Source organism: Lampris incognitus, chromosome 13 (assembly GCF_029633865.1).
Source record: "Lampris incognitus isolate fLamInc1 chromosome 13, fLamInc1.hap2, whole genome shotgun sequence".
NCBI lineage: Eukaryota > Metazoa > Chordata > Actinopteri > Lampriformes > Lampridae > Lampris > Lampris incognitus.
The window spans coordinates 12,084,915-12,112,638 of record NC_079223.1 but is presented as its reverse complement, the minus strand read 5'-3'; the positions used below and the strand labels follow the sequence as shown (position 1 = coordinate 12,112,638).

At 42.3% G+C, this 27,724-nt stretch overlaps 1 protein-coding gene across 1 annotated transcript in view; it reads left to right on the top strand.

Annotated features, from left to right (window-relative positions):
* hectd2 (HECT domain containing 2) overlaps positions 1 to 27,724 on the top strand; it is a 102,330-nt gene that overhangs the window by 55,433 nt on the left and 19,173 nt on the right. Inside the window, exons 15-19 of the mRNA XM_056291632.1 lie at positions 2,492 to 2,556; positions 4,619 to 4,712; positions 10,249 to 10,323; positions 13,301 to 13,388; positions 14,509 to 14,615. Coding sequence (XP_056147607.1) covers positions 2,492 to 2,556; positions 4,619 to 4,712; positions 10,249 to 10,323; positions 13,301 to 13,388; positions 14,509 to 14,615 — 429 coding nt within the window. The remainder of the gene's footprint in view (positions 1 to 2,491; positions 2,557 to 4,618; positions 4,713 to 10,248; positions 10,324 to 13,300; positions 13,389 to 14,508; positions 14,616 to 27,724) is intronic.

Genomic DNA, 27,724 nt, shown 5'->3' with positions numbered 1-27,724 from the left:
TTTATACATTTAGTGTGCGGTATGCCATCACAGATGCTCGCATTGACAAGTCTTAAATGTACTTGTACTGCTTGTTTTGTTTATATGTCCTGTGTGTGGGTTCATGTGTGTATTTGTATCTTTGTGTGCATGTGTGTGTGAGAGAGAGAGAGAAAGAACGTTTGTTTCCTACCTTTAATTGTACACTGATAAAAGAAAGACGCACAACACACTGGTAGAAACACTCTTAGACACACCCCACATATGGACACCACATGGTACAGCTGGAAATACTTAATGCTTGTGTGTGTGTGTGTGTGTGCGCGCGCGCACACTTCGGTGTGTTTGTATTCAGCCAACGCCCTCAGACACAAGTCTCCGCAGGTGGATTGGACATTCAGCTCAGTTCATTAACTCTACTGACCAGTCACACACACACACACACACACAAAGACTATATTACTCAGTGGAGTTAAGGTAATAACAAACTGCATCTGTCCTGATTTAACTGGACTGCGCTGGGTTCTGAGAGCAAAACATGCACGTATGCATGCACAACTCCCTCACTCCTGAAAGTCCACAACATGTACGCCATGTCTGTGCCCGTGCGCTGATGTGTAGAGACTCAACCGATCAACTCATCCTCATCGTGGGACATGGTCACGTTACACACATCCGCTGAATGTCTGTGTTCGTCCTGTTCTGTAGCCATGTAGGTCCAGAATGTAAGTTTGTTTACTGAGTCAGTATACACCCAGAATTTGCGTGTGCTCATTTTGTTCTTTCGCTTATTTTTTTTTGTTTTGTTCCTGTTTCCAGATTTGCCTAGAAACAAGGATAACATGAGCAGTAGACTGTCCATGAGGGAGAAAAAGTGATGCATTTTTGGTCAGGCAAAATCTTGGCTAGCTGCAGGGGACCAAGGACTGGCAAATCAGAATAGATTCCGGTTCATATAGTTGTCAGTTGAAATGAAATGGCTGATGAACTGGCACAAAAGGCCTTAGAAAATCAAATAACTTGGGCAGAAGTTCCTTTAGGAAAAGTCACGTTGAAGAGGTTTAATAAGAGGCTATGGATGGCGTGCCAGAAGTAGAGGGAAGGGAAACAGGAAAGACTCATTTTTTATTCACCCGCAGGTTAAAAGAAGGGTTTTATACTCAATGAAAATAGGAAAGATAAATTAAAATTTACTAGGTTATGTTTGGGGCACTGTGGCTAAGGAGAGAGCCGTTTTTAACTAGAAAAGTAAAACCGAACCACTGCTATTGACTGCAGACAGAATAAAAGGGTGCATTATTACGCTTTGAGCAGCAGGGGCAGTGCTGAGCATCTGCTAATCAAAGAATACATGATGGTGAATGAAGGTAAATGCTTTAAAATGACCTTCTCAGTCTATTTCAAATATGTGTGAGTAACTGGACTATTACCATATTTGCTACATGGACTAAAATTTATATTGAATATATAATTATAAGCTGACATGGTTGTGAAATGATCTCTTTCAGAACATTTCCACTAGCATGAAGGCTACACAACGTTGTTTGGTTAGCTGGCTCATGAATATTACGTATTTAGGATACCCTCAGACCTCGGTTAAATAGGCATTTCAGTGCATTTCGCATTGCAAAACTCCCTCCCAGATGCTTACCATGACCTTAATTACGCCAAACTCATAACATTACCTTAATTTGACCACCTCTGTCATTCTAAACTTATACCCAAACTTAACTGTATCCTGAGCAAAATATCCTGTTTTTCTGGTGTCCTATTTACCCAGCTAGCCAGAGGCTAGCAAGAAAGCCAGCGAGCATTATGCCAGAGATGGTTTCATAGAGATAAAACTACCTAGCGTTGCTTATATCAGCTTTGAATAACACAGCACTAAGGACATAAAATTGTACTGAAGAATGATGATAAAGTTATCTTATTTTATTGAAAAGAGCATTATTAGGAATATATTATTATATGTTGTCGATTTTTAAAAAGTGATATGCACACAACTGTGTCATCAGCATGGCATTGAGGACATATTGTGCCTGTAAATAATTTGATCAGACAGAAGCATGAGTATTGAACAAAGGATAGTGCTTAAAATTAACCCCTGAGGAGCGCTACACTGGAAGGGACCCATTGAAGATGATGTATCCCCAATAAGTACAGAGGAGGATCTATTTACAAGATACCGCTAAAACCATTTTAGAGCAGTGTCTTGGGTGCGGACTCATATTTCTAGGCAGTTTGTTAAAAGAGAAAGGTCAATTTTATAGACGTCGGATAAAATCTGACAAGGATTATGCAGTTTCCAGCCACCCACACTTATGTGATGAGAATTGGGGGCACATGGTAAGCACACAGTATATTGTTATTATTATTATTGTGTTCGTGTGTCTGGTGCATTCATACAGTGTGTACTGCACCACACACCGTTGTGAATCATGTATGTAAGTATGTGAGTTGGTTGGGGTCTCTGATGATCGATACTGCCTCCTTAACCCAGTGTGTTGACCAGCTGATGGGCCTGGCTGTCTACAACAGCATCGCTCTTGATATCCACTTCCCACTCTACTGCTACAGGTATGTTTAACAGTCTAGATGAACTTGTTTCAGCCAGGCAACTCACATTCGTATACATTTAATATATTTTCATTGAATTTGAGTGGCAGTATGACGTCTGTCTTCGATTATGATTGTATTTTGCTTAAATTTACTGAGCTCACATAGTGTAAATTATTATCTATGAAAAAATACATAGGAGCAAACCCAGACAGGTGGCAGGAGGGGGTGGAGGTGCATAAGTAATGGCTGTTATGCAGACAACCCAACATGACAGCAGCAGCGGTGGGATCACTGAGCAGCACAAAGTGGTGGTTTCTCCAGATGAAAAGCTGGTGTGATTGTGATTGGTATATGGTGAAAATGTTTCTGATAGAACTTGCTTTGTTCAACTTTATATCAGCTGGATAGAGAGTTAATACATCGGCATAGATTCTTGGTCATAGTATTTCTTTCACTTGTTAAATGCAACGTCTGTTTAGTGTGCATGCTGCATTGTGAAGACCCAGTAGTTGGCAATTATTTATTTTTGATTATTATTTTAATCTTGTCATAGTATTTGTTTTATATATATATATATATATATATATATATGTGTGTGTGTGTGTGTGTGTATAATTTTCATTTTGTCCTCGACTTAATGGGAATCATTTCATATTTCCTCATTTCTTATAGACAGAAAATTATGAAGGTTTATACACACATTGGTCACATCAGTAGGTACACCTATCTAGTACTGCAGAGGATGCTCTTTTGCTTCCAGAACAGCCTGAACTCTTCATGGAATGGATTACACAAATTGCAGGAAACATTCCTTAGGGATTTTGGTCAATGCTGACTCGATAGCATCACACAGTGCCTGCAGATTTGTTGGCCGTTACGTTCATGCTGCAAACCCCCTGTTCCACGTCATCAGTTGCTGTATCGGATTAAGATGTGGGCACTGTGTAGGCCATTGGAGTACACTTAAGTCACCATCATGTTGGTGGAATCAGCTCGAGGCGCCATGTCATAAAGCACGCAAGAGCCGTGCTTCGTGACATGGCGCCTGCTGGAAGCAGTCATAGGAAAAGGGGTAGACTCGGGCCATAAAGGGATGCATATGGGCAGCAACAATGCTCAGGTATCCTGTGGCATTCAAATAATGCTCCGTTTTTATGAAGGTGTTGGAGAACATTCCCCACACCATTACTACACCCCCACCTGCACTGTTGACACAGGGCAGGATGGAGTCATACTGTTTACACTTAAGTCTGATTCTACCATCTTGGCTGCTGCAGTAATCATGTTTCATCAGACCAGGTGATGTTTTTCCAATCTTCAGTCATCAAGACTGTCGCGTTGTCCTCTGCTGCTGTGGTCCATCCGCTTTTAAGTTTGAATGCACTGCCCTTCTTCTGCACACCGCTGTTGCAAAGTGCGATTGTTTGAGTGTGTCCTTCCTGACAGCTTGAACGAGTTAAGCCATTTCCCTCTGACGTCTCAACGACAAGGTGTTTTCACCCACAGAAATGCCAGGCTGCCCGGGCAGCAGTGGCACAGAGGTAGAGCAGATTGTCTGGTAACTGGAGGGTTACCAGTTCGATCCTCGGGTCCTCCTTGCAAAAATGTCGAGGTGTAACACCTAAACCCCTAACTGCCCCCAGTGAGCTGGTTGTTACCTTGCGTGGTTGACACTGCCTTTGGTGTATGAGTGTGTGTGCGTGGGTGAATGTGAGGCATTCACTGATTGTAAAGCACTTTGGGTGGCTGTTGCAGCTAGAAAAGCACTATATAAATGCAATCCGTTAACGATTCCACTTTATGTGCTGAGCCACTGCTGCATGTTTCCTTGATCAGCGGACGTATTTGAAGAGGATTTGTCTGCTCACTTGTAGCCATAAAAGGTTTTTAGCAGTAATCTTTTGAATAGGTGGCTTAGTTGAATTTGAGCTAGACTTTCCTGCTGCCATTAGCTGATTATGGTCTGCTGTTTAATGCTCAAAGGAGGATGACACTTTGTGTGGTGAATGCAGGACTTTACAGCTTGCTTTATGTGTGTTTGTGTATGTGTGCATGATACCACCCTCTTCCTCTCTTACAGGAAGCTTCTGACCCCGCCCACTGTGCCATGTGACCAGAACACCCCTGTTGGCATGGCAAATGCTACCCTCGAGGACCTGCATCAGATAATGCCGGTAGGCTTTAGTTAGTTCTTATTTATAGCGTGTTGAATATTGGGTTGTGTATATTATTATATTTCACAGCCAGTATCCGTGTAAATATTAGCAGCTGACGCTACATCACCAAAATCACGCTGGTCAATTAAGCTTGCCATCATGTTTGATTGAGAGGCAAATTCATCAGCATCTTTTCAGGTAGGGCCTGATGGAATACTGCTTGGCCTCAGAGTCGCCATTGCAAATTTGTTTAGCAATATGCACCATGTAAGCTCAATATCAACTGAAATGATAGGGGCCTTAAGACTAGATTTTGAGACAGAGCCCTTCCACACAACAGAGCGTCAAGACTGAATAATAATGCAGGGCCCCTCCTAAGGCCCCTAACATTTAACATCAGATGATAATGTGCTTCAATGGTGCATATTCCCAAACAAATGTCCACTTATTCAAATGACCACAAAACAGTTGACACTCATCCAACCCGGGGTATCTGGCACCCCTGGGGGTCCCGGGCCACAGGACATTTGCCCACTTTGTCTGGTCAGTAATCCAGCCTTGCATGTCATTGGCTAATCACTGGTGCTGTTTGTATGGCGATGTACGTACATGAATGTGCTTCATGGGTGCACTATGATAGCTTGTCCTTTTTGTGGTAATGTGTGTATTCTGTGTGAGAGGTCTGGTAGCCTAAAAGTGTAGCTTTTATACATTTCCCAGAAAGATGAATCAGTTCGTCCGGACATAAAGTTTAGTGGGAGAAACGTTTCATTACTCATCTAAGTGACTCCCCCAGCTGACTGCAGGTATTGCCAACCTTGTAAACATCACAGTTGCAAACCGACCAAAACCAATGATCGGTTTCTTGTGCAAATTGCCCTGGCCATGTGTACTATTCACAGAGGATTTGGGAATAGTTGCAATCACAGCATTGTAAGATGGTGACAGATGTACTCTAAGCCTCCCTGCTTGGTTCAGGGATGGTCGTTCCCTCTTCATATAGATGGCCTCTTTGACTCCCCATTCAAACCAGCGGTCTTCCCTATCAAGGATGTGCACAGCGTCATGCATGAATGAGTGGCCACTGGCCTATAGATGGGTGTAGACTCATCTCATCATCCACTGCAGCACTAACTAGGAGTCATCAGGATGCTGCACCACCGAGCTGACAACGTCCCCACCGACACAGCGGCCGGGGAAGGGGAGAAATCCCACATCAAACAGACCCCGGTTAAGTGTGGTTATCCTAACTGGGTGTTTGTCAAAGCCAGGAAGACGCCCAAACAGTGCGCCAGCCGATCGAAGAGAGGAGAAGGACAACAGCTGTTTAAGCGTAAAACAGTGGTGATTCCTTATGTGGCGGTGGTGTCGGAACAGTTGAGACGCATATTTTCCAAATACCGCATCTCAGTTGCTTTCAAACCCCAAGACATGCTGCGCCAGAAATTGGTCTACCCCAAGGATCAGGTCTCCTGGCACAAACAGGGCAATGTAGTGTACGCCGTTAAGTGCTGGGAGGATTGCCGTGATTTGTGTATAGGGGAAACTAAACAGACGCTGGCCATGAAGATGGCACAACACAGAAGAGCTAACACGTCAGGCCAGGACTCCACAGTCTACACCCATCTGCAGGCCAGTGGCCACTCTTTCAGTGATGAGGATGTGCAAATCCTTGATAGGGAGGAACGCTGGTTTGAACGGAGAGACAAAGAGGCCATCTATGTGAAGAGGGAACAACCATCCCCTGAACGGGGGGGGGGGGGGGAGGGGTACATCTGTCGGCATCTTACAATGCTGTGATTGCAACTATTCCCTAATTCTCTGTGAATAGTAAACATGGCCATTGTAACTCTCGTTAATGGTCACGGTAATTTGCATTTGAAACCAGTTGCTGGTTTCGATCGTTACGCAGTTGTGCTGTTGATAAGGGTGGGGATACCTACAGTCAGCCGAGAAGAGGTCACTTAGATGAGTGACGATACGTTTCTCTCACTAAACGTTGTGTCCAGATGAACTGATCCAGCTTTCTGGGATTTCCTTACCTGGACTATTGAGCATGAATAAAGACATCTTATAGGTTCAGTTTGCAGTTTGTTTTCCTGTGTCAGTACACATCATTAGGCAAAGAGAGTTGGTAGCCTTGACTGCTCTTGCACATGGACACGTAAAAAGTTTTGACACTGCAAGTAGCTTTGCTTTAAATAACAACTGTCAGGTAACCAAATTACCAAACTGTTGCCCCATCTTTGCTAGTGGTACTGGGAAAGATTTCGTTTTTCTCTTTAGATTTAGATTTCTCTGTCCGTAGCAACATGATCTCTATTTTTTCTTGTTTTCTTCTGCCTCTTTTTTCCCGTATCCTCAGTCCCTCCATCTCTCCCTTTATCTCTCTCTTCGCCCCCTACATCCTTTAACCCCATAATAGTCATCAAATGCACATGTTTTTCTTTCTGACACTAGAGGTAGCTAGAGTAAAGCTTTTGATGCCGCAACTCTACAGCGATTTAACTCCCCACAAAGCCTTCACCACTTTGCTTTGAGTTTCAATAACCCGATAAATTATTAATATATAACAATGAAATCCCATGCTTATTCAATTTCCACTTTGTGTTGTGGTTGTTTTTAGTCCTGTTTGGAAAGGGCTTTTGTTTAATTGCAAACCCCCTGTGGTTGCTCTCATCTAATATGCAAAAATAAATAAGTTTCATCTGTCAACTTTATATCTCTTCTGTATCTGCTGGTAAATGAACCAAAAGTCTGGTTCCACAGCGTTGGTATTTTTATGGGCAGTCTTCTTAATCATTCTCTAAACAGTGTTGCTGTTGTGCGAGTGTTTGACTAGTACCAACACCTCTCCTTGGAAGTGATTGTTCTGTAGCTGCTAGGTGTTTTTGTTTAATTTAGATGCCTGGTACAGCCAGATGTTTACCTCATTCTGGCAGTTTGGCTGGTTTTTATTTTATTGCTTAACGGGTTGGGCATATACTCTTGACTCTTTTCTCTCCGAGTTTTTATCTATTTTGTCCACGCAGACACACCCCCTTGGTCGTTCCAGCATGCACGTACACACATGTACGTCCTCACTCACAAGCACCCTCTTCTTCTCTTTCTGATGTTAACGTATGCAAATTTGTCATGTTTGTCGTCTTCATTTTTTTCCTCATTCCCTGTCTTTGTCATCCTCAGAAAACTGCAGCACGTGCACACACACGCACAGTGGTGCTAAAACAGGCTGTGGAGGTTGTGTAACAGTGTGATATGAGATGTGCAGCCTGCAGTTGGCATACTGTGCAGTTGCCAGTGCCATGACTGTAGTTATTCCAACGGTATGTCAGTCTGGTTTGGCAGAGCTATAGTGTGACACTGCTTGAATCCTTGAATCACTTGGTTCCCCCAAGTGAACTAAAGGAACATGAGTTGGACTCAGTGACGTGAGTGCAGACAGTTTCGCTGTGCAGTGTCACACGTGCTCTTGGGCTGACGCAGACCTTCAAAAGCCAAATACAGAACTACAGAACACAACCACAGTATATCATATGACATGCTACAGGGATGAATCCATGAATTCTATTCTATTATGAACTACAGGAATCCTGGAAAAGTTTGGAATTCAAGCAAGTTGTTTCAGACATAAGCGTGGAAAATTTACGTTATTGTTAGGTCTTCTTCGATTCTTTTTTTTGTGTATTTTTTTTGTTACCCCTTTTTCTCCCCAATTGAATTTGGCCAATTACACCATTCTTCCAAGCCATCCCGGTCGCTGCTCCACCTCCGCTGCCGATCCGGAGAGGGCTGCAGAATACAACATGCTTCCTCCGATCCACGTGAAGTCGCCAGCTGCTTCTTTCCACCTGACAGTGAAGAGTTTCACCAGGGGGATGTAGCGTGTGGGAGGATCATGCTATTCCCCCCAGTTCCCCCTCCCCCCTGAACAGGCGCACCAACCAGCCAGAGGAGGCGCTAGTGCAGCGACCAGGGCACACACCAGCATCCGGCTTCCCACCCGCAGGCCCGGCCAATTGTGTCTGTAGGGACGCCCGACCAAGCCAGAGGTAACATGGGGATTTGAGCCGGTGATCCCGATAGTGGTAGGCAACAGGATAGACCACTACGCTACCCTGAAGCCCCCTCCTTCCATTTTTTTAAAAGTCGGCTGGGTCTTGAGTCTTGTTTTTTTCGTCACTATTGTTGGAGTGAAAAAAAGTTTGGTTCGCTCATTCTGGCAAGCGCAAGGCATAATAGGCATTTGTTTGTGTTAGGGGTGTCGTCCATGGGTGTTGACCAAAATAAATTCGCTGGCAGTTGGATCAACCTTTAGTTAGTCAGAGACACAAACCCCATGATGTCAAACAGGAGCAACACATTTACACTCCCGCTGGTCTGCTAGTAGTAACTACCACTAGCAGGTCAGTCAGTTTAGTCAAGTCATTATGTCTGTACACCATACTTGCTGTTTTTGTAAATGTGTTTGATGAAACTAATTAAATAGTTGTATTATCAGCTCCCCAAACAAATGTAACCCCACACAGTTCAATCTCACCGTGCCAGTGCAACAATGCAAGTTAATGAATTGGGCCAGTTCAGAATGTTAAGTAAATGTAATTTTACTCACCATTAGTAGATCTCAAGGTGACTTGCTGAATGAAACTACTTGAGCGATTTTGAATGAGTATGCTAATTGGCTAACCCAGGCTGTCAACTCCGCAATGAAATCCCGTGTTGTGACCTAAAAAGTTGGGAACTACCGCTCCCGCTGGCCATTACATATTTTAAAACAGCCGCGCGGTGTGTTCTTTGCCTGCTAGCTGCCCACAATGAATGGCCTCTCAGCATTTGTGGCTTGCTCTCTGAAAAGCCCTTTATTCTGACTGGCACAGCTATTTTTGTGAGCTTAGCTGTTTCTGTTGGTAAGGGCTGTGGTCACGCAGCAGCCTGTTATTTGATAAATTCATGAGATCGAGTTTTGTTTGTCACCAAGACACTACAATATAAGGAATTTTGAGAATGTTGGGGACCATGGATGGGGGGGGGGGCACAAAATCCAATCTGGATGGGCAATGCCCAGTCATGATGCCAGCTATGGGTAGCATTTTGACAGTGGGCCTTTCTCTAAAATCCAATTGTTTTCTGCTACACACATTTCAAGAGAGGTCTGGTGGCTGACTTTGAGACACCTCCAGTTCCCTTTATCTTCTTCCACTGGGAGGGACAACTACCCTGCCAGATCCTTACACCTAAACTTAACCAGAAGGTGGGGGGAATATGAGATGCCTGTGTGTCCACCGCCAAACTTGCAAATTTCTTGTGCGCCAGGGTCAAAGTTCACTGATTTTAGCTTTTCTCACCATGCTGCCAATCTTGCCAGATATCCCATCATTTTCTGTGAAGGAAATGACCTGCTTATTCAAAATGAAAGGTGGTGGTGACGCTTGGCAGCTTCGCTACATCCAGTGTGTGGCTTCACCATGAATATGAAGGGCTGAATCTAACTTAGTGTTGCTGTATTTCTTTTGTGATAGAGAGGGTTTTAATGAACAGTGTGTTCTGTTCACAGGATCTAGCTCATGGTTTTGGAGAGTTGCTAAGCTACGAGGGAAACGTAGAGGAAGATATCTACCTCACTTTCCAGGTGAGACCTTTACTCTGATGGTTGAGCTTTTTTCCCTGTATGCTTTTTTCCCTGAATTATTACAGGAGGACATTTGTTATAACTACCAATGAACAGGCATTTTAGATTTATTAGACAGCAGTATGTAGCAAAGGTAAAGTAATGGATGTAGTATCAATAAATGTATTAACTCGTGGTACTGAGTGTTTTTTGACAATAATCAAGGCATAAATAAAATCTCGTTATTCTAGTCCCATTTTTACTGCAGCGGTATTAAGTTTCCTCCCAGAGCCCTACCGATATTTATGTGATGCCCGGCGGCCATCTTGGATTTAAGCCAAAAAATCAGCTTCAAAGCATGCCAACAGATACCAGCTGGGTTGCTACCTCTAGCTGTTAATATCATTTCTATGGTCACAGCATGAAAAAGTTAAGCAAACTGGAATACAGTTACATTAGATATAATATAATGAAGCTATCGTTGTTTTGTAAAACTACACAAAGAACCATTAATAGCGTGACTCAAAGTGCTATTTTGGCTCTTGGTGTTAGGTTTATTGTGCGCCTCAGTAAGTTGTGTCTGATCATGCCACCGTGATACAGCTAAACTCACTGACCTGCTCTCTCTCTCCCTCTGATTCTCTCTCTCTCTCTCTCTCTGGTTCTCACTGTAGTGTATGTCTCTCGATCACCCTCTCCCTTTTTAAACCCCACAGAGAAACCATATATAGACATATAGATGACAGTAACCTTCACGCTATAGGGTTCAGTCACAGAGTCGAGTTGATTTGCAGAGCTCTACTTCACATGTAGTCTCAGAGGGCTTCACATTCCCACAGTGAGAAACGGGTACATACATTCGGTGCTAATTGATGACATTCTCTGTCTTCACACCACCAGTTCAGATGGGAAGAAACTGCAATGGAAGAAAGAAAAACATGTAGAGAAAAAAATGTTAGAAACACCGGGAAGAACATCAGTCGTGGAATCTCTGGCAGGCGCGCAATAGATGTTGAATGGTGCAACACTGACAACACAACAACAGATATAGAAATTAAACACTTGATGAAAGCAATTAATTAGACATTGTTATAATGAAACAATGCAGAAAAAGAAAAGTGAGCACTGGGATAGCACTGCATGCATCACCCCATTACCATACCGCTACCAGGACCCCAACCAGTCCGCATAGAGAATAAAAGAGAGTGCCTAGGCACACGACAGCAGGGTCATACGCTGGAAGTGATCATGATTTAGAAGGGTACAAAAGCTTTCAAGGAGGACAGGGAAAGGGTTCCCCATTACCAGGGCCTATAGTTTAGTACTAATGAGAGACTAAGCTAACCTTGCACTGAGACTGAGACCCAACCGGGGAGGAGGTACTAAGGTTAGGCATCAACAGGGCCAGCCAGCTCAGTGGTAACTGCTAATCTCAAGTCTGTTCAGTACTTGTAATGAGATTTTTAGTTTTGATTTGAAGGATAGTACAAGATGAGCCTTGCTGATTTCAGTAGGAGGACTATTAAAAAAAATGGCTGTGGTAAGAAAATGTTCTGCAACCTGCTGAATTCCTTTTGACTCAAGTAGCAGGGAGGACCTGCACCTTGTGGTCAGAGGGTTCAGGATGGCACATAACTCAGGCTGGCAAAGTCTGTATCATATTTTAAATCTCTGCTTAAAACGTAGGCTTACCGTAAGGCTTCTCATATCCTCTGATTTTTCTGTTCAGTTTGTTGTGCGATTGCTTTTGTAGTCCACTTATTTCACGTCCCTTTAATCCCGTTTACTCCTTGTGAAGCACTGTAACTTTGTTTTGAAAAGTTCTATATAAATAGATTACAATAATAGATTACAATAATAATAATTACTTGTGTCTTCTTGTGGGCAGTGGCTGTTTGTCACCTATATGGGCACCAAATTCAGTTAACAGTAATCTTAGGGATGGTAAATGTCTGATCTCTCTTAAAATATTACTTTCCAAATGGAAATAGTTTTGTTCACTGGGTTATCTAAATGACAACAGATGGTTTAGTCATTCCAGTTTGTTACACACAGGGAAACATGCAGATACTCCACGCCCGCTCCTCAGCCATCCCATGTCTGGTGGAAACTACAACTACATTCCATGGCTGTTTCGCATGCCGTGTAAACCCAGTGTAATGTTTGTCAGATAACATAAATCAATTGTAATTGGGAAAAATGTAATAATGTATATCAGGCGGAGCTGCAATATTCGCTAACACTAACTTGGCGTAGTGCTAGTTAGGTAGCAGTGTAGTTGACTTGGGTGTATTTAGTCTCTCCAAAGGAATTGAATCAAGTCCAGTTGCACTTGATTCAATTCCTTTGGATAACCATGACCTGGATGAATGAGAACATTCACAGACGTGTATTTAGTCTGTTTGATCCGTCAGTGTGAGAGACCAGACATCTAACCAAACTGACCAGAAGGCAGCATAACTCAGACTCAAGATTCTGGGTGTCCACTCTGTGTTGTGGCCTGAGGAAGATCTGATAGATTAAAATAAGTATTGGGAGCATTTCAGTGTGCAGACCTCACTCCTTCGTTCTATGTTTTGTGGTTTTTGTCTTGCACCTAAATATTTCTGGACATACGAACATTTGGTTCCTGTTCTGAAGTTTGGTCCACTCCGTGTTGCCATCTCCATTTGAAAAACAAAAACTTTGCTGGCTCTATGTGCATGTAGTCATGTGAATATGCATGCTCCTGGTATTTTGGGAAAAATCCACCTTTTTTTTCCAAAATGTATTTGTTTTAATCAAAGCATGAAAACATTTACAACTTATTCCAACAGATTTGTGTAAAGAGGGTTTGTCTGTCTATTAATTACGATTTCAGTCTCAGGTAGGAGATATATATGTATAAATGATGTATGATGGTATACATATATTATTATCAATTCTGTATGAATGTGTGGTTATTGATCTACCAGGTGGTATTTGTTGTAGTTAATCTCTGCGTGTGTGCGTGATACAGGTATCCCAGGAAGAGATGGGCGTGGTGAGGTCTTACAATCTGAAGCCTGGAGGAGACAAGATACCTGTGACCAAGCATAACAGGAAGGGTAGGTCCAGACTAAATAAAATACTAAACCGGAAGTTCACAGGTAATATTCACACCAAATTAATTAATTCACTACCAAATTAAGAAATGTGTTTACCAACTCAGTCTCCCTTATATAAGTGGGGTTTAGTAAAGTATGACCGATGTTCCGACATATTAATACCGCTAACAACTGGTATTACCACGTTGGCCACCAGACAGGGTAGTTTATCTCCCTCTTTGTGCATCGCAAATCTCCACCATGATGTTGAATAATGCCTAAAAATGTGGAAATGCCTGCTTGATTTGAGACTAGAATTTACCCAAAATTATGTCAAAACTTGATATTTGCATAAACATCATGGGCCCTATTTTTGTGAAAGTGCACAAAAGAGATGTTTACATATAAAACAAGAGGCTGCAAGTCTACCATAGCATAGTAGAGCGGTCCTAACAATTTGAAAACCGTCTACCTAAGAAGGTACCAACCTCTTAATTCTTAGACTTTGTAAAAATGGTTCTGAAGATTTCAGTTACATCTCTCAATACGATGAAAAGTCCTCCCATTAGAGACAATAATGATGAAAAGGAGACTAGAGTCATTATTACGCCATGAGACAAGGCATGAGGAGGGACATGCATCTATGAGATAAGAGTTGGAGCTTCTCTTTGTGGTGCTGATGTTGCATACACATTTTGTGCTATTGTAGGAAGTAACGGAAAACACTTTCTGTGCTGCTGAAGTGAAGTGCCTGTGCAGAAACTCAAATTAGCTTCCAAGCTTCCTTTGAACCCTCAGATTTTATGGTCAAGATGAAAATGTTGACCTTAACTTCCCAAAACTCAGTTTTTCCATCAAGTGACGACATTCTGCCATCGGCAGGCAGTTCTGTGACAAGGCCCTTTTGTTTGTTTGTTTTTTTTTTAATAGAAACACATTAATCTGAGGGGAAAACAGGGAGGAGTGTGTAATGGAATAATGAAATCACGCTGTTTTTATCCCCTCTCCACCTCTCTCTCCCTTCCTTCTTCTCTTTGCCCTCTGTTCCCCTCTTCTTTTTCATTTTTTCTGACTTCCCTTTCTCTTCCCTTTTTTCTTTTTGCTCTCTTCTTTCCTGCTCCCCTTTTCTCTCTCTCAACAGAGTACGTCCAGCTCTACATAGACTTTCTGCTGAACAAGTCTATCTGTAAACAGTTTGCTGCCTTCTACCATGGCTTTCACAGCGTGTGTGCTTCTGACGCACTCATGGTGAGCAAGGACCGTGTGTGTGCGTGTGTGTGTGTTTGGGGAGGAACCCCCTGTGCCTTATGTGAAACATTATTTGAATCCCCCATGACTTATAATCTAAGATGTGTTTCACGAGTTTATGTGCTCACCATCACATTTCTAAAGGCTGGAGTGTGTGTTAGGGCTGCACAGTTAATCCTATATTAATCACGATTTCGATATTTCCTTCCCCCATTAATTGAGTGTCTGGGGGTGATTATTCCTGCAGGGTTTGTTTTGCTCTGGTGTGAAGAGTAGTATTTTGATTTTTACATTTGAATGTTTATTTTTTATAGGTTTATAAAATTGTTTATTTTAAAATGCTCAACAAAAGAATTCTGTTCCCCAAAATGGTTGAAGAGTCATGATAACCATGATCACAATTTTAAGCAAAATAATTATGATTATGATTTAAGACATAATCCTGCTGCCCAAGTGTGTGTGTCTTCTCTGAGCACTGATTTTTATTTCTTTTCTTTTTTTCCATCTGGCTAAGTGTTTCTTTCAGCGATGCCCCGCTGCATACTCATGTTGCTACATCTGGTACATTAACTTCACAGAACAAACCTGACTTTATACTTTCCACCAGTGGCACCAGCTCCCCTGGTAAAGAAGGGTCAGTAAAGCTGGGCAGACACTGTACGAGTTGAGCTGGATTTTAATCATGATTTGCCCGTCACCGACTCGTTTTAGAGTCAGGCCAAATTTCTACCTCATTGGCTGTTCTTTGACGTGCAGTTTGAGGAGGATCGCAACACCAGATTAATTGCCCGAATGATCAGCGATCTGGCTGTAGGATGATCAGATGGATCGCCGGCATCATAGCTATAGGTGAAATAGGCGGTCGCCTAGGGCCCCGAAAGAGTTAAGATTTATTTATTTATTTTTACAAATAATAATCGCTGCGTTATACTGAGAAATATACTGTGAGTTATACTGTGAAATATACTGGGAACTACTGTGGGCTATACTGCCAAATATACTGTAACGTGCACGGATAAGTAGACACGTTAGCCCTTGGCTAACGGGTTGGACCCTTTAGTCGACTGGTTAACATTGTCGCCTGTGGTGCAGGAGATAGGGGTTCGCGTCCCGGCTGTTACGGTTCCCGACTGCCCCCCCGAATTCGCTACATTGGTGTCAGAAGTGGGATGGTGAGACTGTGAGGCCATCAGAAGCGTGTGCGCCCAGAGGCGTGAGGGCATGGAAAGCTGATATGCTGATATCTTCGGGAAGTGCGTTCCCGAAGAAGGGGGGGTAGTCTAATATGCATGGATAAGTAGACACGTTGGCCCTTGGCTAACGGGTCGGACCCTTTAGTCGTCTGGTTAATGTTGTCGCCCGTGGTGCGGGAAATCCGAGTTCGCGTCCTGGCTGCGACGGTCCGGCCGGGCTGCCCCCTGGATTTCGCTGCAATACATTGTAGCACTATATTTTTGTGACCAATTTTTTTATTTTATTTTTGACAAAGTTTGCAGGTGTACATTAACAAAAAAGTTCAGTATACAAGTATACATACATTTTGTATAATATAGTACATTATAGCACTATTAATAAATATTTTAAAAGTAACATCATTGTTGCCTGTCCGATTTTATTTGTATTATTATTTGTTAGTTTGGGGTGGGGGGGGTCAAGATCTCGCCTAGGGCCCAGCAGACCCACGGGCCAGCCCTGGTTGGCATATCAGAAGCTTTGGTTGGCTGTCTCGTAGTTTGAGTGGTATTGCGATCCGATTTCCCACAATTCAGTGCGAAGCTACCCGAGTGCCCCGGCAAGAGCCAACAATAATAACATGGCACAGAGGAGAGAGCGGGTACAGTGGACTGAATGTATGAAGACCAGATAGATCAAGCTCTGGAAACAGTAGCCTATTATATTAGCTTAAATATGGTTTGTACCATGGTAGTCACAGCTGATCTTTTTTTTCTTATTTTTATTTTTTCCCCTTTTTTCATCCAAATTGTATCTGACCAATTACCCCAACTCTTCCAAGCCGTCCCGGTCGCTGCTCCACCCCCTCTGCTGATCTGCAGACCACCACATGCCTCCTCCAATACATGTGGAGTCACCAGCCACTTCTTTTCACCTAACAGTGAGGAGTTTCACCAAGGGAATGTAGCACGTGGGAGGATCACACTATCCCCCCCCCCACCCCAAACAGGCGACCGACCGACTAGAGGCGCTAGTGCGGCGACCAGGACACATACCCACATCTGGCTTCCCCACCCGCAGACACAGCCATTTGCGTCTGCAGGGAAGCCTAACCAAGCCAGAGGTAACACGGGAATTTGATCCGGCGATCCCCATGGTGGTAGGCAACAGAATAGACTGCCACGCCAACTGAGCACCCGTCAAATCTGATCTTGATTGCAACCTGCAGCTTTCTCCTAGCCTTTTTCACAAACATGTCTTAAAATGTACAACAAAGGTTTAGAGCATTTTGGAGAAAGCGGGCATATTGTTTGAATAAATCTATTGGAATTATCAATGGACAAAACTGGAGTTTTCTGTGTAACCGTTCAGTGTGTGCACCCATGTCATGGCATTTCGATCGAACCGTACAGTGTGAGCGTAGACATCATAGGCTTTGGCCGTGCAGAACGGGTGATTTAAATGTGTAGTGTGAGTTAATGCAATGAACAAGAATACTTGAATTGTGCAGTGTCTGCCCAGCTTAACAGTCACTTTGAGACAAAGCAAAATAAAGGGATATATGAGTAGGTCTGTAAGAGAGAGACGGAGAAATTAGTACATCTTTAGAAATAATAGAGAGATAAGGCTAATTGGGTGAGTAGCACTCCTTCAGGCAGTGAAAAGGGAGAGACAGGCTAACAAGGCAGTACCAGTCAGTTGGGATATCTATATTGAAGAATTTTAAATTGATGTCTGCCATCCCAGAATTTGTGTGGGATACTTCCTGTTACTTCCTGGAGCTTTGTGATAAAATGTCTTGTGAAAGGAGTGATCAGGTAGAGCAGAAAAAGATTTATTCTCATTTGCTGTGTGTTCACACCGAAACCAATGGCAAATTTTGAGGCAGTGCAGATCAGTGAAGAGACAATGAACTGAGGCATTGTGGTGCCAGAACCCATTACTTCAAACTGGGATGTATGTAATGAGCAAAGGGGTGCTTGCTCGGGTTGAAAAATGAACTCAAGTGAAGGTTTTGCTTGTAGTGAAGAGGCAATAGCTAATCAGCCTAAGCATGGCTACCAGAGAGCCGTTCCCACTCGAAATCTTGTCAAGATGGTGGACACACTGATTGCTGTTTTCTCCTTCCGGAGTTATTTAACCTTAGTTGTTTTGCTGGAATGGAAATATGAACAGGCGTGGAAGAAGGTCAACAAAGAAATGGAAACGGATGATCTGCCGTGGCGACCCGTAACGGGAGCAGCCGAAAGTAGTAGTAGTAATAGTAGTAGTAGTAGTAGTAGTGGAAGAAGGTCAACAGGGCGGTTGGAGTTTGCGGTAGATTTCATATGTTCCCTTTGAAAATGTCAACGTTCTCACAACACTACATTTGGCATTTGGTGTGAGTCTCTGTATGTCTACGTGCATGTATACAGGGGCCCAAATTCATAAAAAGGTTATTTTTGCAAATAATTAAATAAATATATGCCTGGAATGACTACTTTCATGACACTGTTAAAGGGATATTAAAATGTATGTATTTAAAACAAACCCATGACTGAGGTTGGCTCAAACACTGCTACATGACCGTTAATGATACATGTAAAGAAATGAAGTGTATTTCAGTAAATTCTCCTCGCATGTTAACCAGCGCAACTCTCACCTAGCCCTCTGACTGACATCCTCAGCTTCATGATGAAGATAATAGCGAACATTTATTTTCTTGACAGAGAGAGAGAGAGAGAGCGCGCTAGCTAACATATTACACTAACGTATTACCTTACATTAGCTAACTAGCTATCCAGACAATTAGACAACATTAAAACTGCTGTGGTGCGATGGGACCATGCTTTTAAGTTCAGTGGATGGGGCACAAGAACTTGCCCATATTCCACCGATTCCCATGTTCATTACAAGCGAAACGTATCAACGCTAACGATAGTTAGTTGGCACATTTCGAGCTGCTAAATAGTTCAAGCATAAGACGCTACTTGCCAAATAGTGTCAAGCAATTCCTAAAGTGCGTCAGCAAACATAAAGTGAAAAAGAACAGTATATTTCTACTTTGTTTGGACACATATCTGATGTCTGCCTCAAAGTGACTCATCACAGATTGACTGTCGAATCCCTATGCATGCGTACAATTTTGCATGCCTGCATTTATTTCATCATAGAAAGACTTGGTGCCCACACAGTGCTCGCTGTTGCAGCAGGAAACCAGGAGGGATGGTAGAGGGCATCGCCTGGGCAGGGAGCACCAATTTCCCAACGTGATATTTTGATTCAGTCACTATCTGTTGGGCAGGGCAGGCTATGTACAAACAGGAATTTATTTATTTATTTAAAAAAAAAAAAAAAAAAAGAACAGGTGCTTAAGCCCCCTTTGAGGTCTATCTGTGCGTGTGTGCATGTGTGGTTGTGAGTGATGCATTTCCTGTCAGTCCAACCCAACAAGATGTGTTTGGTTTAACTTGATCAGATCAGCAGATTACAGTGGATGCTTGTCCTCTTAACATGAAAACCTATGGGTACAATATGAGTCAGCTGGATTCCACCTTGTTTTTCAGAGATTCAAATCAAGGCTGACTGAGATGCATTGAGTCATCACTGTTCCCACACACTCTCCTGTTATATCTCTTTCTCCCTCTGTTAATTAATCGTTCACAAAAAGTTGAATCAATTCATCTGGACACAACATTAATTGAGAGAAACGTTTCATCACTCATCTAATGCCCCTTTTCCACTGCATGGTACTGGCGCAACTCGACTCTATTCAACTCTACTCGCTTTGCTTTTTGGGATTTTGTTTTCCACTGCAGATAGTATCCCCTCACGGCGAAGCCCCGCTGGGCATTTGTGTGGGTGTGTTGACTAGTTTTTCCTCCCTTGTCTACCCATTTGAAATAAAATGGTATTTCAAAATAAAATACCATTTTATTTTCAAAAAAATCAACAAGACCAACTGTAAATGTGTGCTTCACATGAACAATATTAGTATAACTAAAAGATTGGCTGACAACAACATTTTTTTACATACATAGCTAGATTATCAACTATAATACATGTTTCATAAGACTCGCTTCGGCATGTCCTGGTTATAAACAGAGCTGTTCCAAGTTCTCTCCGACCAATCAGTGCTCAGATTTTATTTATATTTCAATAAATATAAATTATTTATTTTTTATATTTATTTATTTTTATTTATATTTAAATGTAAATATTTATTTATTTTACAAGATTTTATTTACATTTAAATAAATATGCACATATTTATATTTATTTAGATATTATTTATTTATAGCGGTATTTTCATGTCACCTTTTAGTATCGGCTCAGCTCACTTGGAACCTCGACAGAGGTGGTACCAAAAAAAGGAACCCGTTACCAGGTACTATCTAACTTCTGCCCAATGGAAAACCAAAAAAAAGTGAGTAGAGTTGAGTTGAGTCGAGCCGGTACCATGCAGTGGAAAAGGGGCATAAGGACCTCTTCAGTCTCAGCTGACTGCAGGTGTCCCCACCCTTATAAACAACACAGTTGTCACAGCAACTGGAAACAGCAATCGGTTTCATGTGCAAATTACCGTGACCATTAACTAGTTTCAGTGGCCATGTGTACTATTCACAGAGGATTTGGGAATAGTTGCAATCACAGCATTGTAAGATGGTGACAGATGTACTCTTAGCACCCCCCCCCCCCCCCCGGTCGGTTCAGGGATGGCCGTTCCCTCTTCACATAGATGGCCTCTTTGACTGACTGTTCAAACCAGCATTCCTCCTTATCAAGGATGTCCACATCCTCATCCTTGAACGAGTGGCCACTGGCCTGTAGATGGGTGGAGACTGTGGAGTCCTGGTCTGACACGTTAGCTCCCAACGCTGAACCGGGGGGGGGGGGGGGGGTTCTAAGAGTACATCTGTTGCCATTTTACAATGCTGTTATTGCAACTATTCCCCAATCCTCTGTTAACAGTACACATGGCCATTGTAACTGTAGTTAATGGTAACGGCAATTTGCATATGAAACCGGTCATTGTTTTCTGTCGTTATGCCACTGTATTGTTTATAAGGGTGGGGATACCTGCAGTCAGGTGAGACTGAAGAGCTCGCTTAGATGAGTGATGCAACGTTTCCCAATAACCATTGTGCCCAGATGATCTGATTCATCCTACGGTGACGCTCTTAACTGGATTATTGAGCATGCATAAAGACACTCCCTCATCATTCTTCCTATGCAGTAATCCTCTGGTAGATCTGGTAAGAAAATCTCCCCCTCTCTCTATCTCTGATGAGGAGCATTGGTCTTTTCAAGATTTTCTGTCAAAACTGAATATTTTCCTCGTTTATTTCAGAGTAGTATGTTACATTTCTGTCAGTGTTTCAAAAAAATTGAGTGTGTAAGTTTGTTGTGATAGCCAGTGAGGCCACCTAAAGACTTAGAGGACATTTTACTGTTTGTCAGTAAACAGGAAGTATGAACATTTAGGAGAGTCAACAATGGCTCAAGTGGAGTTTGCGTGAAGCTTTACTGATAACCATTTTGATATTGTCCTACACAGCTACTCGAGCTGTCTTCTCAAATGTGTCAGCATTAATTAGGGATGAAGACCTGATGAAGGAACTGTCAAACAGACAGTTTTCAAGTGGTTTCAAACAGATTTCACTCAACTGTAAAAAAAACAAGAAATAGAAGCTGTTTTGTGTGTATTTTAGAAGTCTTCAATGAAATACCAACTAAAAGCGCATGGAGATGGTTCTTATGGAGTTAATGCAAACTTGCACAATGAGAGTCACATAAGAGAGTTTTCAGTGTTTGTAGTGTGATTTGATCAGGCATAGATGCTTTTTTCCTGCCCTTTAAAGAGAAAGACATGATTTTGGAGGGTGACAGGAGCTGAATAAATGCTCCATATGGATATGAAGTGAGAGTGAGTTGCACAGGACAACAGGCGAGTGATGTAAACACCAAGATGAGAAGCACAAAGTTTGCACAACAAAGCTCATAAAAGAGACAAACTGTCAAGCCCTAGACACAGACGGCACTGTGGAGTCAATCTGTAGTCATAGAGGAGAATAACAGTTCAGGTAATGAGTCAGACGATTAGGGGAGCAATTTTTCTCAGCAGTTTGAGTTTGTGCAATAAAAGGGTGAGATGATGGAGAGTGAGTGATGAGGAAAATGGAGGGTGACTCCAAAGAGATGATGACGATGAAGAGGAAAGTAAATGGTGGGGTTGTAAGCAGAATACACAGCTGGTTGGGAGTGTCTATACAGAGGCAAGCAGAGCATTGCCGGACCTATGACAGGCTTACACTGTGGAAGACAGAAAGGCTGTGGAGGATTTTGAGCAAATGGTTACAATATTAGTGTCATTTAGTGGAAGCTTTTATCCAAAGCGACGTACATCTGAGAGTTAATACAACACAAACAAGGATCTAGTCCAGAGGCAACAATGCAAGTAAGTGCCAAAAACCAAGGTTAAAATCCGATAGGACATAGGTGTCAACAGGCAGTGCACAAAGGCAATGCATAGGGTGCATAGAAGCGATGTTTTATTATTCTTTTTTTAATACCATCAGGTGTGGAGGTGTTTGTGAAAGAGCTGGGTCTTTAGCTTCTTCTTAAAGATGGAGAGGGACTCAGCAGATTGAGTGGAGTTTGGTAACTCATTCCACCACTGGGGAACTATAGAAGAGAAGAGTCTGGCTAGTGACTTAGGGCCCTGTTGTGGCAGAAGTGCAAGGGACCTTTCATTGGCAGAGCGTAGTGAGCGGGACTGAGTGTAGACCTGAATGAAGGAGTTCAGGTAGGCTGGAGGCGTTTTAGTTGCTCTTTTGTAAGCAAGCATCAAGTTTCTGAATTTGATGCAGGCAGCCACTGGGAGCCAGTGGAGGGATATGAACAGCGGAGTGACATGTGAGGTTTTGGGTTGGTTGAAAACCAGATGCACCACTGCATTCTGGATCATTTGCAGAAGTTTGAAAGTGCATGCAGGGAGGAGACCTGCCAGTAAGGAGCTGTAATCAATGCGTGATATTACAAGAGCCTGTACCAGGGGTTGTGCTTCATGCTCAGACAGGTAGGGTCTAATTTTCCTGATGTTTCACAGGGCAAATTGGCACAACCAAGCAATCAAGGCCATGTGAACCTTAAAGGTTGGTCATCAATCATGACATCCAGGTTGGGTTGAACCGAGCTGGATATTGATCTGTTGTTCTAAGGATGGACTGGCTGGGATGACAAGGAGCTCAGTCTTAGATAGGTTAAGCTGAAGGTGGCGTTCTTTCATCCATGCAGAGATATCAACAAGGCATGACGATATCTGTGCTGAGACCATGAGGTCATCAGGCGGGAATGATAGGAAGAGCTGGGTATTGTCAGCATAGCAAATGGTATGAGAAACCATGGGAGCGGATGATTACACCAAGTGAGGTGGTGTGTATTGAGAAGAGAAGGGGCCCGAGCACTAACCCTTGAGGCACCCCTGTGGATAAGCCATGCAGTTTGGTTATTTGCATATTCTAATGTGCAAGTTGTACCAAATGGTAAGGAATGAGGGGATGCGGTATATTCTGCTGAAGAGCTGGATTGTTTCCTTGCAAAGTAAAATAAAACCGGGTGTTGACTAGTAACAGCTTGAGCCATGTGAGTGCAAAGTGATTGTGTGACAGTGTTGAGGGTGTGTTATGATTAAGAATACCATGAAGGCTACTTTGATGGGATCACTGGCAAATAATTAATTTAGTAAGTAAACCAACATCCCAGTGAATACAACAGCAGCATGAGTTGTACCACGAGTGAGATGAAAGAAAGGCAGAGCAGTTTTGTTAAAATTCAGTGATAATAATGTTACAATGCAACTCCACATTTTCATAAAGACATTATACCAAACATGAAACACTATATATAGTACTATAAATGTAAATTCCAGTTCTACACAAATCTATGTACATGATACGTCATCATATTTTGCACCTGTACAAGGCAGGAAGATGTTTCCTTTATTTTAAATTGTTCCAAGACACACAGGTCAACAGCAGTATGTACTTCATGGCGAGTCAGCTCACACTTGTGAATTGTTATCTTGTGCATTGCACGGTGAGCGAAGCCGTTCTCCATAAAATACCATTGATGCCATTTTGACAGAAAACAAATCTCCAAATGCAGAAGTCGGACCGGCCTGCCCAGTTAAAAATAAAAACCCTGAAAAGTTAAAATCAATAAAATGTTGATGTCACTACTTTTTTTTTTTTTTACTGATTTAAAAAAAAGTGTTTGATATGAATTTAAATTGTAGCAGGAGTGTGAAAGCCTGTTGTGGCTTCATCCAGCGAAAATATGACCCCTTTGAGGCTTGCAAACACCTCAGTGTTCGTAGACAACTGAAAGGTGTTTTACAATGCCTGTGAAAATGTAATGTTTGGTTATAAAAGGTGAAATAATGGCCTTTTTCCCCACTTTTGTCACTTCCTGAAACAACGTTTTGACTCATTTTGGCCAGTCTGCAAGTTCTGTCACTACTAGCATTTAAGCTGTGCGGCAATGGCAGGGTGCATGCTAAAGCTTAAACTAACCAAGACGTGTTTAAAATAAGGAATAATCAACAAAGCTTAAAGAGTAGATGAAGCAGTGTTGTGTTGTGCAAGCGTTGGACAATACAAACAGAAAAAGAGCAATCAAAGGAAAACAAAGTGTAAGGGAGCCCAGCTCCTGCTGGTCTGCTTGCATTTTAAATTCAATGGGAATAAATAGTGCAGGTGATCCTCCTGCAAAGTAGAAAAGAACACCAAGCACGGACAGACACAGCCGTAGGACCATCATACCAGTTATTGATGATACCTTGCTTCAGTATCTGAAGCACACTACCAGATATTAATACTGCAAATGCTCATCTTTGTATTACTTTGCCAATTCAGTAGGGGAAGCTCTGTCACATTCTGTCTTTTGTTTAAAAATTAAGTTATCTTTTTCAAGAATTATCTCACGTTACACCCCGTTAGCTTCCCCATTACTGTTACATCTCATTTACCCTTATTGTTCCCTTTCTCTGGCTTCAGCGTGTCTATTTAAGTGTTTGACTTATTTTATCCAGTGATGACGTGGCGGTCCTCTTGGACAGTCAGTCTTACAGTAGTATAGTGCTGTGATATAGTTGGATGTAGGTGCAGAGAGAAACCTACCTGTTGACACTGATTTTCTGGGACTACAAACAAGGTGTAGCAGCCATTGTGGCTGGTGTGCCATCAGTTCAGCAGGAAACGGTTCCCACCCTTTAAAAATGGATGCTGGGACCAAAGCTAACATTGACAGTCTGATGTAGTACAAACTACACCAAACTATATGGAAACACTGTTGTACAGTCATTTTGATTGTCATGGACATATCAGCATCACGTTCCAATCTTTGTTGCTGCTGGAGTTGTTTACAACATGTAGGTGTTTGCTGCTGCACCAGTGTTCGTCCTACCCAGTCAAAACATCAACAGTGGTTTACGGAGACTGGAGTGTCTCCAACCATGGTAAAGATGACTGGTAGTATTATGGAGCCTGACTCCAGGGTCCAGAAGGATGAAATAATGATTTATTAGTGGAGAAACGTCACAGATTTCAGCTTTAACATGTGAGCTGTTAGCTGTGTCCCCCTCTCATACGATCATTACTGGTTCAGAAGAAATACTGTGGCTCTGACCCTTGACCTCCAATTCATTGACAGCTTGTGATGTCAGTAAGGCTGGGTTCACACAAGACAATCAGCGTATTCAGAGATATTGACCATGCTGACGAACTGAGAGTACATTTCAATCTCAGGTTGCTCAGGTCCAAAGGTTGGCAGAGATTATCTGGTGTGAGAGGATAACATCCAATCTCAGCAACCTGATTAGCTCACTGATTTGGGCCTTCACGTTTCCATTAAATATGTTGAATATTTATGACACGTGTGTGTACATCCTGTAGTGTATGAGAATCAGCAATTCATTCCCAAAGCAGAGATGGCCAATAGCCAACGACAGCTGTTTGTGCAACGAGGTAAAACAGAAGTAAAATAAAAAATTTAAACCGTGCCTGCCCATTCAGGGAAAATATGTGTGTCGATGGCAGTCACATAACTGTCATTGTTCTTGACGGCAGAACAGTAATCTACTTGACACATAAATTGGTAAACAAATGTGAGTGTCCCTCCCTCCTCTCCTCCAGGGTGGTAACGGGCTGTATGACATTGAGAAAGATTTTGTCATCATCTTTCTCACACAGTGAGCACCCACAAAACTATTGAAAATATTCTCAGATGATTACTCACCTGCCTTCAGAATATCGGCATGATGGAGCGTGAAGTGACAAGTTGGGCGAGGTATGGGAAAGTATCAGCGCATTGAACACATAATGCTTGGCAGTGTGCCATCCAGTGGACTATTTAATACCATCACACGGACAGCAGATCCAAGTAAATATAAAAACTCTTCAGTCGAAATCAGCGTCTCTTAATCTTTCATTGAAGCCTGAAAATAGCGGAACACATTTTTCAGCTTGCTTAGTGTGAGTTTACATCAGAGGAAATAAGTCTGTACTTATTTCCTCTGATGTAAACTCACACTAAGCAAGCTGCAAAATGTGTTAATGTGTAGCGACATGCACATTCACTGCATGTCACTGCGTGCCATTAAGACATTAGACGTGTAGATTAAGTGTGTTATTTAGGTTATTTTTGTTGTTATTTTCATCAATTAATCATTTTCATCCTGGTAATTGCCCATTAAGCGTTTTGCCCTCCTGCATTCTGGATTTTATGTGTGAGTAGATGCCATTTAATCCAACAGACTCTGGGAAATGCCGACATCAACACTAACGCTCGATACGTCCAACACCTCTGAAAATCATTTCATGCCAGAATGGTTTTCGAACATTTAGTAAAGTTGAAGTTGGCCCAAGCTTTCTAACTCTGAAAATAGGAGACATCTTGAAAACATGCTCACAGGACAACTGATTCTGCACTGTAGAATTGAACAACCCCATTAATCGCAAAGCTTTTTGTCGAGTCAGTTGTAGCAAATTACCTCAGGGAAGAAACTGGGATTTCTTGCGTGAGTGTTACTAAAATGGTGTGACTGGTCAGCTTCAAATAGTTGGTCTTTGTGAACTTGTTAAAATCGACACTAGTTTTGAAATCATACTTTATTATAATGTTTAAGTAAGCTAACAGTTTTCTTATTTCAGCGTGCTTACTGACCGTGTATCTTCTTCCTCGAATAATTCTTTTGTGACATTGATGTTTATGGCCTATCGGTAGTATCATAAGCCCATACTACCCCGAGACCACCTGTCCATGGTCAGTAATACAACACATGTATGAAGCAAAAGTCTCATCGCTTCTCTAGAATGGACAAACTGTAGTAACCCAGTATTTACAGGAGAAAAGACAAAGAGTGAACTTTAGTCATCAGCTCAGAGCTGGATCTGGGTCAGAAAAGGTAGTTTGCTCTCTGCCTTTATGTCTCTCTGTCTGTCTCTATTGATCCCAGGAATAAAGTCCATTGACTGTAAACCCATGCCAAGGCTCAGTTATATAGATATTCACTTTTGGATTGGCCTCATTTTATCTGTCTGTGTCTTTCTGTCTTGAAGCTGGTCTGTCCATCCGTTCGTCTTCTCTGTCTGCTGTGCTGAGAGAGCTGTGTCTGATTGTCTCCGCTACTGTCTATTTAGGCTGTCTGTATCTTGAACGTGTCATCAGATTCCTTCTCCCATTGTCAGAAATGACAGTGTATGCAGGCTGTGGTGTGGATGATGTGCAAGTCCGGTTTGTGAAGTGTGTGTGTGATGCTGCATGTCTGTTAGTGTGTGCAGTTTTGCAATGTGTCAGTGTATGTGTGTGTGTTTGTGTATGCATGTCTGTGGTTTGCTTAATGTGCATTTGCGTTTGTGTATTTTTTTAACTGAAGTTTTATTTAGTTTTAAACAATA